General features: G+C 35.7%; 2 protein-coding genes across 3 annotated transcripts; both read left to right on the forward strand.

The window, feature by feature from the left end:
• Positions 1–964: 964 nt before the first annotated feature.
• Positions 965–3391, forward strand: LOC122602931 (cysteine protease XCP2). The gene is given in 6 exon segments (XM_043775544.1): positions 965–1153; positions 1155–1356; positions 1359–1430; positions 1511–1746; positions 1923–2066; positions 2870–3391. Coding segments are annotated over 6 exon segments (1365 nt in total).
• Positions 3392–4877: 1486 nt separating this feature from the next.
• Positions 4878–13948, forward strand: LOC122603477 (histone-lysine N-methyltransferase ATXR2). 2 transcript variants are annotated; one of them, XR_006324463.1, is made up of 17 exons: positions 4878–5021; positions 5410–5533; positions 5610–5688; positions 6133–6218; positions 6342–6649; positions 7072–7184; positions 7284–7315; positions 7430–7593; positions 8579–8666; positions 9422–9470; positions 9740–9794; positions 10428–10497; positions 10589–10658; positions 12548–12624; positions 12891–12947; positions 13364–13458; positions 13554–13642. XR_006324463.1 is itself a non-coding variant. In XM_043776188.1 (16 exons), exons 2-16 carry the CDS (start codon positions 5459–5461, stop codon positions 13662–13664), a joined length of 1434 nt encoding a protein of 477 aa, XP_043632123.1. In that variant the 5' UTR covers positions 4880–5021; positions 5410–5458; the 3' UTR covers positions 13665–13948. The 2 variants fall into 2 exon arrangements, 1 of the variants encoding a protein (XP_043632123.1); XM_043776188.1 differs by lacking the exon at positions 13364–13458 and having other exon boundaries at positions 4880–5021; positions 13554–13948.
• The last annotated feature ends 4164 nt before the right edge of the window (positions 13949–18112 follow it).

Here is an 18112-nt window from a genome sequence, read left to right on the forward strand (position 1 = left end):
ACCGGAGTGTAACCAACTATGACTAAAAGTTTATGTAATGTAGTGAACTACTCAACTATAAATCTATATCTATATTTATATAAATTTCTCTTAGTTGTCGTAGACAAATAGTTTCACCACGCTGATTCATTCTATAATATTAATCACCACACTGTACCATGATCAGATACCTCAATGGGTTTTGCTTTATTGGATTCCACAACTATTGTTAAAGATGCGAATGACAATGACTCAACGAATGATGCAAAAGCTCAAAAAAAGTCCGATCATGTCGCCAGAATCTGCTGATGTTCTTTACTGTTGTCGGAATCTGATGTTGTTCTTCACTATCGACAACATTTGGTGTTATTCTTCACTGTTGCCATTCACCGTCTACTCGATAAATATCCATCTATTAATCTAGCCATTTACATACAAATTTGATTTCTCAATAAAACCCACAAATCATCAAACTTAAACTCATAGAAAAGAGAGGTTGCTTGTTGCCGAAATCTTCAAAATCAATACCGCCACCACCATGATCAATGTGGTGTATTTGATAGAGAAAACAGGTGTGTATATATACATATAAAATTGTTTATATATAAACAATTAGAAAACATATATATTCTTAATATATCTTACACGTGGCCCTTTTTTAATAAAAAAAGATAAAAAATGAAAGTGGTAACCGACAATCTCTTCCCATCCGGTTGCTTATATTACATGACCCAACAAACAAAGATGATTACACTTTACACTATATAGTTAGTCGAGTAGTTGGTTCCATTGCATAACCTTTTGGTCAATTATCCCATAAAAAAATAAAAGTGATAACCGGCAACTTGTTTGTATCCAGTTGCTTACATTGCATAACCCAAAAACAAAGTTGGTTACACTACATAGCTAGTCGAGTAGTTTGTTACATTACATAACATTTTTGGTCATAGTTGGTTACACTCCCGTGCCATTATCCCAAAACAGTATGACACTTTTCACTTGTCGAAAGTCATCAGTACTACCTTTTTTGTTTTTCCTTGCCTGTACTTCAGCTTTTGCCCATGAATTCTCGATCGTTGGATACACCCCTGAGGATTTGACATGCATTGACAAGGTCATTAACCTCTTTGAATCATGGGTCTCCAAAGACGGAAAGTTTTATAAGACTATTGAAAGAGAAGTTGTATAGGTTCGATATCTTTAAGGACAACTTGAAGCATATTAACGAAACTAATAAAAAAGTTAGCAACTACGGGCATGGGCTTAATGAGTTTGCAGACTTGATTCACCAAGAATTCAAGAACATGTTCTTGGGGCTCAAGGGTAAGTTGCTAGAGAGAAGAGAACAGACACATGAAGAGTTCACCTATAAAGATTTTATGGATCTCCCAAGTCCGTGGATTGGAGAAAGAAAGGTGTTGTTACACCCGTCAAGAACCAAGGTTCATGCGGTGAGTACCTTAGCTAGAGTGAATATACATAGATATGTAATACTGCAAAAGTAAATGAATTTAGATATGTAATACTACAGGTAGTTGTTGGGCGTTTTCAACCGTAGCTCTAGTGGAGGGAATAAACCAAATTGTGACTGGGAATTTGACAGCATTGTCGGAATAGGAGTTAATCGATTGTGATACAAGCTTTAATAATGGCTTAAAGGGAGGGTTGATGGACCATGCCTTCTCCTTCATTGTCAAAAATGACGGGCTTCATAAGGAAGAAGAGTACCCCTATATCATGAGTGAAGGCACTTGTGACCAAAACAAGGTACATGCGTACGTAATATAGATAACTTCTAATTTGATATGAAATGAAGGGCCGATCATGATATTAAACGAACGTCAAGTCAAAATGATGGGAGAACATTATATATAGAGATACACATATATCCTTAATTAAAATTATATTGATTTCTTCTTCTTCTTCTTCTTCTTCTTCTTTAGGATGTATCATCAGAGGTAGTGACGATAAGTGGATATCATGATGTACCTCAAAACAATGAAGATAGCTTCTTGAAAGCACTAGCAAACTAGCCAATTAGTGTTGCAATTGATGCTTCAGGTCGCGACTTTCAGTTTTACAGCGGGGTAAACTTAATTTTCTAGTTTCAACTATGGAATGAATGAATTAGCAAACACTAATTATAATTACATGTGTTTGACGGATACTTCAGAACTGACTTGGGCCACGGAGTGGCGGCAGTTGGTTACGGGACAAGCTGTTAGAATTAAGAAGATTACGGGGATCAAATCAAATCATCGTTTCCCTATATATGAAGATCTTGTCTTAGGCAGCAAGCCAAGAATCAAAGAATGATTTCCTTTACATAAATAACGTAGAAAATTAATGTATAAATAGGGGCATATGCTCATCGTTTGATATAACAGAAATCAATACAATTACTTTTCTTTTCATCTCATATTAATTTACATGGCATTAGAGCCTTTAAACTCAACATCTACCTATTAAATCCTTGCAAAAATCAAACCCAAAGCCACCATGGCAGGAGAAGCCGACGGCTCTGGATTCAACCTAGCATTACAACTCGCAATTTTTTTGCAAAATAACCAACAGCCACAACACCCAAAACTATCCGACAATCTACAAGTTAATCTGAAACTAAATAGTCAAAATTACGCTCTATTGACTCGAATGATTCGAGTCGTGATAGACGGAAAATCAAAAAATCTGTTAAACCATATAATTGAAAAGCTGCCGGATAAAACAACATCAGAAAAATACGAGATATGGGAACAAGAGACCTAATCGTATTTTCTTGGCTTATTCAAAATATTGAACCGATGTTAGCTGGAAATCTGACCGAGTTCTCCACCGCAAAGAAACTATGGGATGCTTTATCACTTACAGCAGCGGAAAAGACAAACTCTAGGCTTTCAATCTCCATGTTAAAGCCAATGAACTCAAACAAAACGAGAAATCTCTTGAAGATTTCTGGATCGCTTTGCAAGGTGTTTTGGGCGAGATCGATCGAATCGATCCAAACCCTATGAAGTGCCATGATGATATCAAGATCTATGCCAAAACCAGATCCGATCAAAAACTATTTCAGTTTTTGAATGTCTTAGATCGAAAGTTTGAGTCAAGCAAACGAGAAATACTTCGGATTGATCCGCTACCAACCGCAGAATCCGCGTGTGCCACGGTTCGAAGGGAGGCCGCTCACCAGAATATTCTGGGGGCAACCTCGAACGAAGCACAAGGAGTTACTGCCGGCTTAATCGCCAGAAACAATGGCAGCGACAGCAGCCTAGCAACCAAAGGGTTTCGTCATGAAGAAATAAAAAAGAAGCAACCTTTCCAATATAATAAGTCTCATCTTATATGTGATGAGTGTGGTATGGAAAGACATACCAAAGAACAGTGTTTCCGTCTTGTAGGATATCCGGCATAGTGGACGGAAAATAAAAACGGGAATCAGTATGCCAAAGTCGAGAGAGATAAGGCCCCTACCGCCAAAGCTAGATCCGATAAAAATATTGATGAAGGCCCCCATTGGAAAAGAAATCCGGTGGTGGAGTAGCGACCAGAGTTGGTGGAGAAGAGACATCTTTTTCGGTGCTACATAGGCCCTTCGTAGCTAGAACTACTATAATTTTGAGTTTGCAAAATTGGTCCCTTTAATTTATACATTTTAGCAAGGGGGTCCCTTTTCGAGAATCATTGAGAATTTTTTGCAAAATTGGTCCAATTTTGATGGATCCGTTAAAGATGGCTGTCAAGTGTGCACGTGTGGGGGTATTTATGTACTTTCCACCCCACAGGAACCGCCATTGTTAAAATGGAAAAACCACAGAGACCAATCTTGTAACTAACACCTTGATATCTTTTTTGATTTAATTTAATAGATTGTAACATACAATTATATTTGCTTGTTAGGTCTCTAATAGTATATTTATGTACACTTTGAAATTTTAATAATAGAGACATACCTTATATAAATATTTTTATTTTTGAAAACTGATTTATATATAAACTTTTGTTATTATATGAGCTTAAATAAATTGAAGATTGTATGTTAGGAATTTGATATTTATAAAAAAAACAAATCTGTTCGAATAATATAAATGTCATATAGGGTATTTTAGTTAATAATTCTCGTGTTAAATACACATGAAGTGAGCAGCATTTTTTGAAATAAAATAAATTATTAAGTAAATAAAAATATAAAAACTTATAAATTCTAATATAAGAAAAAGCAAACTAGTAATTTAATATTTGCCTTAAAAAACAAAATCTTTGATATATTCTTAGAATGTAGATATAAATTATTATGTGAATTGAAGTTTAATCATCAACTGAAGTATTTATAAGTTTTAGAATTTTGGATGGAAATATGTTTTTAGTAATTTAACTATAAATGATTATGAAAAACTAAAAAGTGTTAAAAGTTATATTTAAGTTAATTATTTAATAAGATTTATTCTTTCATAGAAAAGTTAAAGAATATTATTTAGTGATGGATATTAATTATATGTTAATAAAGCTTTTTCTACAACTAATAATATAATTAATACTTAAAAGTTTTTTAGTTCCATTTTTTTTGATTTATAATTTTAATTATGATACATGTAACTTTAATGTTTAGGTTAACTAAGACTTTTAAATGGTTAAGAAGTGGTTAGGCCAAATAATCTTTTATTATATATAAAGATAAAGAAGAGTTAGTTGTAAGATTGGTCCCTGTGGTTTTTTCATTTTAGCAATGGGGGTCCTTGTAAGGTGAAAAGTACATAAATACCCCTACATGTGTTGCACACGTGGACATTTGCACACTTAACGATCACTTTTATCAGATTCGTCAAAATTGGACCAATTTTAAAAAAAATCTAAAAATAGGAACACCCCTTACAATGATTTTAAAAAACCCTTCTCAAAAATAGGAACTCTTCTTGAACCCCAAACCCTTCTCAACGATTCTCAAAAATAGGAACTCTATACTTTTTGAACCCCAAACCTAGCAAAACCCTTCTTCTCGTCTTGGTCATTTGATTTTCTTCCTTCAACGGTGACCGAAATCAACGGTAACCCTTCTTTCTTGTTCGCCCCGAGGATCTCTTGTTCCTTCCAGCCTAATATAGATTCATTCTTCTCTCTCTTTCGTTGTGCATTGATTAAATTATTTTGTTTCGGTTCTTATACATATATATATGTGTGTGTGTGTGTGAGTATAAACTTATTGCCTGTGCAAACCAACTTGACTTGTTGTATACAAATCTTGATTACTTTGCTCCCGTGAGTTTGTGTAAATGTTTTGTAACATTACTATGTTCTTTTAGCATTTATCTGCTCACCAACTGTTTGATTAATTGCGTGACTCAAAAATAAGACCTTAATCTAAAAACTCTAGGTAGTCTAGTAAGTATATATACATATTGGAGTTTAAGCATTAATTAATTGTGGGCTGGGCAGCCAACAATCAATTTGAGGAGGTTTAAAAGAAGCCACCGAAGAGGAGGTAATGGACCCCATTGATGCTCGCGTCTCTGAACAAATATCTCTTCTTCTTCAACCACCTTCACCTCTTCAACAGCAGGTGATCAATCATCTTTTTTCGTATACCATACTTATATATTTTATTTACTTAAATGTATTTATGGAACTGTTTGCAGGAATATTTCAATCACCTTTTAACAAGTAACAACTGCCATGGAATTCTTCAAGTCAAACCATCCAAAGATTACGGAAAAGGTCTTCTTTCTTTCATTTCCGTGCCCACTTTCTGATTTGAATAATTATAGTAATGCAGCATCATGAGAGACCCATATTAATAATGTCTAATCTACCATCTACCAATGTGTACAAAAAAGATTACAAGAATTTCTATGCTTAAAAGGTTGGAAAGTCAAGGTTTACATGGACATTTAATCTTGTCCGCATTTTATTATTACTATTATTCTTATTCTTGTAAAATAAATGAAGTCATTGGTACTAATATATTAATGCATCATAAATGTGTCTAATAGATTGAACATTAGAAGAATTTTATGAGAAAAAAGGTTGGAAAGTCGAAGTTTACATGGACATTTAACCAACTAGTCCCCATTTCTAAATTCTAATGTACCAACATATCTTTATTCATCTCGAGTTATTGGAACGCATTGAGTATGGCACTTGATTTTTTAAAATTTGTAGGTGTTTATGCTGAAACTGACTTTAAAGAAGGTGACCTTGTTTTGAAGGATGAAATTCTTGTCGGTGTGCAACATTCTTCAAATAAGGTAATGTTTAGCTCAAATAATTCATCTGATATATATGTGTTCCTTTTTCTTTACTCGAATTATATTATGAACCCATCTTTTATGTGACTACTTTTTCTTGCCTATTATATTACGTTCTTGCAGATTGATTGTCTTGTATGTAGTCGCTGCTTTCGTTTTATTGGCTCGATAGAACTTCAAATTGGGAGGAAACTCTATCTACAGGGTTTAGGTAGTCAAAAAGGTTGTTCATCCTCAGAAGATTCTGATGTAGAAGATCACCTAGAGGCTCACACATGTCCTTCCAATAAGTCAACAATTAAATATCCGCTTCCTGCTGAGAGTGTGGAATCATTAATGCATGAGAAATTAGCATTGCCATACTCAAAGAAATTTCCGTTGCCTTCGGTCATCAACTGTCCTGGTGGATGTAAGGAAGTTTACTATTGTAGGTGAGTATCCTCATACCTTTCATTTTAGACTTTTAGTAATGAGTCATCTCTTATTTATATTCGATTTAGTATGTGATCTTGTGTTATAAAAAAAGTAAAGTCATTGTGGGATAGGGTATATGCAAGTACTGGCACTATCTGTGTAACTTCATTTTACAATAGACTTTGGGTGTAGTTAGTTTATCTACACACTGACCTATAGGTTCTCCATGTGAATAGGAGCATACCCAGCACTAGATGAAAGCTTATTAATTTTTAACATGGCTAAAGCCTACAGTAACATGTAACAATTGTTAGACTACAATCCAGGTCACCAAGTAATATAGATTAGGTAACAACTTTACCAATCTTGATTATGTGAAGTACCCCTGAAATTGAGAATTTAATTTGTATCAATATTAATTATACATAATTTTTTGTAGCAATTCTTGCGCACAGACTGATTGGGATGTATGCCATTCTTTACTTTGTACCGGAGAGGGGCCAGATTCTTCAAGAAAGAAGGCACTTTTAAAGTTCATACAACATGCCAATGGTAGCACTGAAACATATTTTGACAAAATTCTACTCCATCTTTTCCCTTTTTCCTTGATTTTCATGTTTTTTTTTTTCTCTTGTCATCTTTTCTTGTCAGAGACGAATGATATTTTCCTTCTTGCTGCAAAGGTAAGTTTCATTTAATGGTCAATCTCGCTTGGTCTATTTCAATGTGCGTAATGTAAATGAAATTACTTCTGATATATTATTATTAAGATCTATTTCACGGACTTCCATTTCCAGGCGGTTTCATCTATAATCTTGAGCTATAGGAAGTTGAAAGATGCATTTAATAAAGAGAAAGGGAAAGAGAAAGAGAAGAATCACATATCCGATGTTCTAAGCAACCATAGTTTTCGTCTTCTTTTGAAGGCTTGGGAGCCTTTCTCCATGGGATACAAGAGGAGGTATGTCAAAACTGTTGGCTTCAGTCCTTCTGATTGCCTCATAATAACCCCTCAACAGTTCTGTATGATAAATTATAAATATAAACATCGATGTGTTACACGTGTACATGGTTCTGTCTTATTTAGCAGAATAGACACCTCTTTAAAATGCTGCATTTGACTATGAATGCCTTTTTACTACATTAGAATTATCATTATCTTGTAGCCTAGGTTATCGTTGTATCGTACTATCATTATATTTGTTCAATCATAGAGTGCCATATCACAAGCTTTCTTCTGAGGTAGCAGTTTTGTTCCATTTCGTAATTTGTGTTTAATCTTTAATTGGTGAAGCTAAATAGTTCAACTTAAAACAGAGCTAGTTAAATGGCTTGATAGTCATACACAATGTATCCAATTGCATAAGACCTCCTACATCCCTTTCAACACAGAATGATAGTTGTAACATATATTTCTAATCATATTTATTATTTTATGCATCAGTCATTTATAAAATTTAGGACTAAAGAAGTGTGTGGGTTGGCCCAACGTGAACCGACTGCCTCTAGTGGCCTCTCACCTTTGCTAAGGAATATTTCTGATCAACTAGGTTCCTCATTGACAAATCCTAGATCCTTTCCAAATGACCCAAGTTCTGAAAACCAGCTAGGGTACACACTGGAAGCCACCAAATGTCACCTCCACTTTCTTTTATTTTAATGGTTTTTCAGTTAATATCTTGCAGTACTACTTTATATATTTTCGGATGCACATCATGCCCGACTCTCTGTGTATATGAGCCTTTCGTAGACTTTTGTTTTATGTTCCGTTAATGTAATGTTGTCAAACCAAAGAATCTGCAACATAGGTCTCACATTTAAGTACTCAGCAGTCTTAAAAGTATATTTTTAGGTAAATGTGAACCTTCTCTAGGAAAGGTAGTGTCATATGATGAAACTTGGATTGCGTTGGGAAAAATGGTAATTTGATATATTGTTGCGTATAGGTGGTGGGATTGCGTTGCTTTACCAGATGATGTTGACAATTCTGAAGAAGCTGCATTTAGAATGCAAATAAAACAGCTGGCGTTCGAGGTCAGTCCTTTGCATAATAATTTATATGTTAATATCGGGCGATCATACTGTCGATTTGCTTTCTTTACATTAGTTAAATAGGTTAGGTACAACTTTGCATGGTCTGTTGTAGGCTTTCAGCACACGCATATGTAAAAGTTACTTTTGACCTAGTATAAGCAGATAGATTTATGAGTTAAAAAGGTAAAACTAGAAAGGAAAAGGGCAAAAAAGTCAACTAAAGTGTATTTTCAATGCACACAACCAACTATATCGCCTTTAAAATCTTGGTATTGTATTTCGATAATATATGTATATTTGTAATCTTAATCAACACTGAAAATATTTACAAAAGATTGGCAAAAACTTTGACTTTTGGTCATACCCAAAAGTTACAACTATGTATACTATTATATATCAGTGCATGCAACTGTATCCCTGTAATAAACTCACAAATGTGCCTTACCTCACCCTTGTTTCATTTAGGCTACACCATGTTCCCATTCTTGTTTCATTTCAACTTTTAATGTTCCTGACCATAATAGCTGAACAATGTGCATTTTCTTAACATCATTACAAAATCAAGTATTACCAAAAATATCATCCGTGTTTTAGTTACACAGATTCTTTTCTCCAAGTTAAATGAATTTACGTAGATTCTTTTCTCCAGTTACTCAACTTATCTATGTTGCCAGTTCTATATTACTTGATATTTCTTCTATTTTAATGCCGCTCCTCTGTTTCTCAAAATCTAATCCTTAGTTTGTCTTTTCTAGTCACTTGAACTCCTGAAGGAAGCGATTTTTGATGAGGAATATTTGCCATGTATCCTGACATGCACTTAAATTATTATATATAGATGTGTGTGTGTGTGTATATATATATATGTGATCTGGCTTAATGTCTGGTAGGATTTGTACAACCATCAAACTCATTATAGTTGCATTTCAAACAATAAACATGTTGGTTAATGCACATTCTTCTTTTTACAGTGACACTCCCAAAAAAGTGTAAAGAAGGTTGAGTTTGATGGTAAATACAATGGTTGCCAACTTTTAATTTTGACAAATAAAACGTTCCTTAATCCTTTCAAGTGTTCTCTCTGGAAATATATGGGCATATTATAGGCATGTTTGAGCTAAATAACCTGTAAGTGTGCCGTTTACCATATTTACTTTCTCTATTTAGTTGTGGAGTGTTAAACTGGCCCTGTTCTTTCTTACTTAATAGACTTAATAATTAAGAACTTAACGCATTCAGTCAAATTTCATGTTCTTTTTTGACTTATTAAATAAAAATAACCGTCAATTACCTATTTTTTACTTAATACATACAAACATTATTTATACACTTAATACATTCAACACTTAATGACTAAAAAAGGAACGGGCTGCATTTAGTGGTGGGGCAATATGCAATTAATGGGATGAAACAGGTTATGTTTCATCTATAACGTGTCAAACAGTTAAAATTATATAAAGAATTTACATGGGCATGTCACAGATGGTGGAAGTCACTCATAGTACTTTTTATTTTTCAATTTATAATTATAAAATGTTCAGCAATGTTATATTCATGAAGTTAAGGTTATTTCAAGCTAATATACCTTCATCAATCATATCTGACACCATTTAATTCAATTTGCAATTTTGCACCTGCTTTCCCATTTCTGTCTACGTCAATACTTCATGGGTGGACGGACCTTAAACAGATAACTTGTGTACCACATTATTGCCCTAACTGACGAAAACCTTCATGAATATGAATTTGTGCGTCTTACAGTGATTTGGTTGTAGCATCGCCAGTGGAGGATTACTTTTTGTACGTAGATGATTTACCAGAAGCTGAAAAGGTTAGATTGAGATGGATCAATGTTTTTACAGTTTTAATGCGAAGCTCCATTTGCATGATTAGATGTCTTTGTTGTTATATGTTACTGGCAGAAAGAAGTTGATGAAATAACGCAGCCTATTCTTGATGCTCTAGGGGAAGACTATTCAATTTGTTGCCAAGGTAATCTTACTGGCAATGCATTATATAATCATATAATGTGTACAATCAAGAAACGAGAGTATGATTCCAATATCTTATTACCTTTTTTTTTATATAAGTTTGATCTGCAACACTTATATAATATAACATAATTTTAAGTATAAAGGGATTTAGGAGGTTTTTTACCTTCAAAATTCACATAGGGCAACTTTTAACCTTTCCACCCATTCCTTCCTTTCGTCATTAACTAATATTTTTCTATCTACCCACATGACCTGTTAGTGAATATGCATAAAATTGATCCATTAAGTTGATGCCTCTGTTACCATTCATTCATTAATGAACTGCTGGTTGGTGGTCTTTATCAAATAATTTTAATGGCTAGTCTTTTATTTCATTCAACTCTAGCTGTGATCATGGTAGAACGAGTTACGAGACAAAATTAGGGAATAGTCGTCCGTTAGTTCGATGTGTATCTTAATTACTTTTCTATTCCATTCACTTTTTTGACGTAAATTTCTGGTCATTCTCATATTGTTGGATACACAATTGTTTATTTTAGAGGGGGAAGTTTCAAATGTTTCATATTATTATGGGTCTATATTTTGTTAATAATGAGTCAGCTTAAAGTGGAAAAATAGCAAATAATGAAACAATTTAAACCGTTGAAGCCAAGTATATTTAAGTGTTTATGATCTTTTACTTGTTTGTAAAAAAAGTTGAATCATTGCTATAGTAATATTTTTTTTACACATTAATTATAAACGTGATTCCCAAAAATGGTGATGGGTCAACCGTATCGGTTTTGATTCTAGTATCACCCTTACCCATTATCCAAGCCTCCTTTTGTGCCACCAACAGTTTCCTCTATATGTTCTTTTGAGGAATCTTCCTAGTGCTTGTGAGGAATCCACTGCAGTCATGCTAGTTTAAATTGCATACACCATGGTCTACATTGGGTGTACCTTTTCTAGTTCTGATTAGAGCTTGTGAAATAAGGAGTGGGTTGACGGGACGGGACACGGGTTAATATCACGGTTTAGGTAGGGTTCACCACCAATCATTTTCTTCTATAAATCTTTTTCAACCACTATTGTGTTGGGTATGGTTATTAAGTATATTATTGAAATAATGATCTATTCTTTAATCAGCCAAGGAGATTTTATGCATTTTCGGTATACTTATGGTGAGATTGGGTTCGTCAGCTTGACCTGACAAACATTTTTTGTCTTTTCCGTTTCAATTTTTGTATAACAGTGTGTTCAATATGGCTACAAAAAGTTTGTATCATTACAGTAATATCCAATGTTTTAAAAACCGGTATTTTAATCATACCAGTGTGAAAAAAATTTCCGGTATTACCGGTATTATCGGAATACAACTATTTTAGTTTAGTTTATTATTATTCTACAAAATTTGTTACAATTTAACGAAGATAGTCAAAAAACAATTATAATTTACTCAAAAATAATAACAAATAGGTATTTCATAACAGAATATAAGGTTTAAATTACACAAATAACAAAAACTAACATTAAAGTATCATAAAAAAATATTTAAAAAAATTTCAAAAAAAAAAAAATGAAAATACCGGAAATACCGGAACGATAATACCGGAAATACCGGCCGGTATGAAATAGTAAAATACCGGAAAAATACTGGGATTAAAATACCGGAGTACTCTCAAATACCAGTAATACCGGCCGGTATATACCGGTATTTAAAACATTGGTAATATCTATTATGCCAACAAAGCAACTAAGGAAATTTCATGCATTTATGATATACTTTGGGGAATTTTCGACCATTTGACCAAATTGACCCGTTTCCTTTTTAGATAAAAGTAAAAAACCCATTTACCTACAAGGTTGAACTCACCAAGTTTACATCGAATCATTCAAATTTTTCAGGCACAGCATTTTTCCCACTGCAGAGTTGTATGAACCACTCCTGTTGTCCAAGTGGCAAAGCTTTTAAACGAGATGAGGTATGTTTTCCACGAGTTGCTTATTATTCTTGTTTTAGTACATATCATTCACCTGCACAAAGCATGAAACTCAGAATATACCGTTATATAAATTTATTGTCTGGAGATGATCTTTTAGAATGCATAAGAATCGCAGAAATCAAAGTGGATAAAGCCCATATTAGCAATGTTGTCTCATAAGTAGATGTTAAATTGTTAAGATTGGCCTCATATGATCATATCTGTTAACTGACAAGAAGGTTATCTCCTTGTGTACTAAATTGCAGGACAGGGATGGACAAGCAACTATAATTGCATGTAGACTCATTAAAAAGGGAGAAGAGGTGATGTCTTTATTCCTGATTTTCATATATTTGATGTTTACGCCTTCATTCTATAAACATTGGGATGATCACTTATAGATTTAAATAAAATCTCATTCTTTCGACTGTTTATTTATCCGAATAGAGAGTTTGTTAAATCTGTATAAGTTAAAACCCTTGAAATAACACATAACAAGAAAATCTTTGTTACTCAATATCAGAGTATCAATTTCATGCAACGACTGGTAACGAGTAAGGAAGTTAATTGTGAATGAAACTTTACCAAAAAGAAAATTATATTACTTTTATATCTGTAACATCTTCAAAGAAGAAATTGTTAGCATGTAATTAGCAAACTTGCTTTTTAACAAATCCTGGTTTTGTTGGTGTTGGCTTAGTCTCTAAATAGAAAGCATGTAATTATAATTGATTGTCAGTGAAATGAAATGACTAAAGTATTAAAGAAGGGACTTTCCGCGCAATGAGAAAATCTCGATGGAGTATGTTGTCTAAAAATACCCTAACAAATCTGGTATTTTGCCTTCATAAATAGATTTGTTCAGATTATTTTTCAATTTTGATTGGATTTTTCAGCGACTGTATTTTAATCCTTTGGCAAAATTTCAGATTACGATATCATACATAGATGAAGACCTTGAATTGGAAGAGAGACAAGCATTGCTTGCTGATTATGGGTTTAGATGCAAATGCCTCAGATGTATTGAAGAAGAAGCATAATTCACAATAGAGTGATCGAGTGCTCTAGCAATTTTGATTGTGATCTTTCATACTTATATTTGTTACTGCCTTACTGGGCAAAGGAATGGTGATCTTTCAAGGATACGAATGTATTAGTTTTTGCAATGATAGTTGCATCATCCAATCCATTATATGCCTAAAAAGAATTGTCTTCGTATTTTAAGTGATTTGAGATCAACGAAACCTTTTTCTGATATACTTTGTTAGACATACATACATCCAATGTTTAGAAAGATTTAAGTCAGGCACACATATTTCAACAATATCTTTCGCAGGTGGCACTTGGTCATTTCTTCTATAGACCCAATCGCTTGTTCTAAATCTGATGTTTCTTAGGTTGCTATATGACAATCATTTGCTATATTTATTTATAGTAAACATGGGTTTAGAATTTGAAATGTTAATTTTGACGACTAAGTGAACCATTAAATAAAACTTTGGGATATTACAGTGGACATAATATAAACATTTGAGATAGTTTATGTTTTTTAAAATAATTTTAATATTGTCTTTGAAATTGTTATTGAAAGTTTTATTATAGAGTAATAAATAATAAGAATTTTGAATTTTGAGGCGTCACATACTATACCCATTACGTGCAAGTCACATGATAAGAATCTAACGTTTTTTAGCCATTTGGACCAAAAGTGTCTGTAATTTTTAAAAGTTATGGATGACAGCTGTAAATGATGGTTTACGTCAAAGACGATTTTTGTAGCTAACTCAATCTATTACCTATATAAAAAGCATTTAGTCCGTTTTATCTATAGAACTTTTTAAATTCTAACATTTCATATACGACCCTCATCTACAATCTATCTATATTCCTTTATAATGCATTTTGACATTTTCTCCCTCCCCTTTCTCAAATAATAAACCAATCTACCTAAAATACCTCTTACCTATCCATTATTTTAAACATTTTCATTTAATATACCTTTTATATATTTATTAATCTATACCATTTATTTTTAACACCTATAATATCTACCGGATAAATCCATTATCTCTACGTTAATTACCTACACTTCTTGTCGTCACCACTGATGATATACCCATACGGAGCTCTAGCTTCGAGCCCGAAGCAGAAGCAGAATACGAAGTCACCTTCGTACAGGTAATAAGTATATATACCCATAACGGAGCTTAACCTTCGATCAATATGATTATCCCGGAGCTCCAAAGATAGCAAGTACTGAAGTACCCAGCTCCGAGGAGACATACAAGTGAGATCGGATAAAAATCTTCCTCGTAGTTGTCCGATTAAAGATATACCGAAGCTCCGACTTACTCGGACACGACTTGGTAACAAGATTACCACAAATCTCCTTAAGAAGGAAACAAGATATTCACAATGGAGAAAGAAATTTACCCTAATTCTCTTACCCTCCTCTCCAAGTTATCTACCCTCTATATAAATAGAGGAAGATCCATACGGCATTATCATCATCATACACACAATACATAACGCGTATACCTTCACCCATAGTTTATTCGATCTCCGAATAAACCATAAAACAAACCCTCAAACCCTAAGTCGAACATAACGGTTTAGGATCAACAAACAATAGGCGTAAAGCGGTTTTCAACCCTTTGACCGTAAGGGAATCGCCGATAAAACACCATTAACCATACTCAAACCTCCGGTTGAGTCATAGTGTGATTATTTGATCAAACAAATTGGCGTCATCCGTGGGACACCAAAAAAAAGAGAGTAGAAAGCACTAAATAAAACCCCGACCACGATCACAATAATCAAAATCGAATGGCTAACGGAGAATACTCTCCAAGGACACCCAATTCGAGAGGACCTCGAACACCGCCAGGTGGGTCAGACACTCAGACTTCCCAGATGGGTTCTCTTTTGACACGCCCCGTCGAAGCTATCGCCCACCTATCACTACAGCAGGTGGCTATAGTCTAAACCTGGGCGAAGCGTCAAACACTCAGGATACCACAAGAAGGTTTGAGACCCGAAGCCCGGATCAAGACAGGCCTGCAGGGATATTCCTGGAACGATATCCAAGTAGTTCTTCGCCACAATACCGCACCGGAGAACGATCTACTCCGGAGGGACACCCACCAGGAGATTCCACAGCACAAGAACGTGCCGCAGAACGTTCCGCCCCGGAGGAACGTGAACCAAATAGATCCGCTCCTGAGCCAAGCGGGTCCACAGTAACATTGCGAGGCTCGGGACCAGAAAGGCCAATATCACAAAGCCCGTACCCATTTAGAATCCTCACGCCCCACAAGGCCACACTTCGGGAGGCCCAACAATCGGCCCGTCGGACCGAGGTCTGAGTCAACCCCCATCCAGAGGCAGTAGCGGGTTCATGGCGACCCCCCTTCAGAGGCAGAACCCGGAGCAGAACAGGCCAGGTTTCGCGTCCATGAGTCAAAGAACACAAATACCCCTAGGAGGTAATAACAGCGCATCAACGTCAGGTGAACACGAAATAAACGACGCATACTTACGAGCTAATTACGACTCCCTAAGCATGATCATGAACCGCTTAAAAGCAGCGGGTCAAATCCGCAACGTCACCAGGAATTTGGAAAACATTCTGATTCGATCGACGAACACATCGAGGCAGAACTTCCCCCAAGAAGAATGAATAGGGAAACAAATGCCCCGTAAGAAAGGCGGACGCCAATGACTGCAACCCCTCCGAGAGGAACGGGGATACAAATAGGGCCGAGACCTAATACGACTGTTCAAAGGGAAGCAGCATTCCAAGAACCTCCCCAAAGGCACCCGTCCAGGGCTAATGAGGATCCGGAAGATCTGCCAGATTCTTGGCAAATCCAAGGGGAACTAAGAAGAAACCAACAGGGATCCCTCTGTGCCAGAAGGAACACGGGCCGACCAGATTACGATTCTTATGATTGGGAAGACCCAGAGACAGTAGATCTCTCTCACCTGGTTAACACGAAGAGCCCATTCTCGATGACAATACAAAGTCACCCGTTACCAGCAAAAATGAAATATCCACAACATTTAGGATATTATGATGGGAAAAGCGACCCGGATGACTTCCTGAAAAAATTTATCGGAGTAGCTCTGATCCAGAGGTGGGATATGCCGACCACCTGTCACGCATTCTCATATTCATTAACAGATGATGTGCGAGAATGGATCAACGGACTGCCAAAAATCAGCATTGATAGTTTTGAAACGCTTAAAAATAAGTTCAAATCCCAGTTTAGTATGCAGAAGAAGCACAGGAAGACACACATCACTGTGCACAATATCAAATAAAGCAAAGGTGAAAAAACAAGGGATTTCATTGTCAGATACACCAATGAAACTCAACAAGTACGAGGACTTCCGGATAGTTAGACGATTTTGAACTTATCCATGGGTTGCGCACAATATATCTCATCAAGCATCTGAGCACCGACTTGCCCGAAACCTACGATGGGCTAACAGGCAAAGCTCACATCTGGTTAGACGCCAGAGAAACCACAAATGTGGATTTATCCTCGGGAAGAAAGCGTAAAGAGTATGGAGGGAATGGAAGGTTTTCCCGATATGGACGAGAAGACAGTCAATGGGGGGAAGAGACAAGGATAGTGGGATCGATATCCTATCCAATATCACCAAAACCCCAAAGCAAATTTTCCTCACGGAGCAGATCGCTTCAACTTTCCCGACCCCAGCCAAACTCATAACAATGGAAAAATACTGTGAGCACCACAGAGACCATGGCCATGAAACAAACAGCTGCAAAAACTTAAGAAGGGCCATAGAAGAGGATGTGGAGTCAGGAAAGCTGGACCACCTTGTCAAAGGAATCCGTCAAGCAACGGAAGTAAAAAGTGAACCAGACAAAGCTGAGAAACACCACCGGCACAAATCCTCATGATACGATCCGAAGTATACAGAGATCCCCCGCCGGCGCAGCTTTACCAGTTCCCGCCACTGAAGGACATAATCCCTTTCAGTGAGCCAATTGTGATTGAAGCCAATATCGCGGGTCTGAAGATGAGGAACGTCCAGATAGACGGTGGTAGTGAATGTGACATTTTCTACGAAAAATACTTCTCTGAATAACCAAGGAGCGTTAGAGAAAAGCTGCGTAAAGTCGAAAGGCCACTGATAGGATTCGTAGGAGAGCGAAGGTGGCCCATCGGGGAGCTTCGTACAGAAGTAACAATTGGAAAATACCCGCACTAGAAAAAGGAAAAAATCATGTTTCTGGTAATCACAGCAGACTCTAGGAACAATGCAATCCTTGGGAGAGAAGCAATGCAAAAATTCGGGATCATAGCATCAACGATCTATTCACAAATAAAATTCCAGAGCGAAGTAGGGATAACAACATTGTCATCCAACCTACTAAACGAACGACAGGTGCACGGGAACAGACAGAGCTCTTCAGATAGCAAAGGCAGAGAGCCCTCCATTCATTCAGAAATGGAAA

Source organism: Erigeron canadensis, chromosome 6 (genome assembly GCF_010389155.1).
Source record: "Erigeron canadensis isolate Cc75 chromosome 6, C_canadensis_v1, whole genome shotgun sequence".
NCBI classification, from domain to species: Eukaryota; Viridiplantae; Streptophyta; class Magnoliopsida; order Asterales; family Asteraceae; genus Erigeron; species Erigeron canadensis.

Excerpts from the sequence above, each read along its gene's own strand:
- LOC122603477 (XM_043776188.1), top strand. The coding sequence starts at position 5,459 with ATGGACCCCATTGATGCTCGCGTCTCTGAACAAATATCTCTTCTTCTT. Across the intron at positions 5,534-5,609 it reads CTTCACCTCTTCAACAGCAG|GAATATTTCAATCACCTTTT; the intron begins GTGATCAATCAT and ends AACTGTTTGCAG. Across the intron at positions 9,471-9,739 it reads TGATGAGGAATATTTGCCAT|TGTTCTCTCTGGAAATATAT; the intron begins GTATCCTGACAT and ends AATCCTTTCAAG.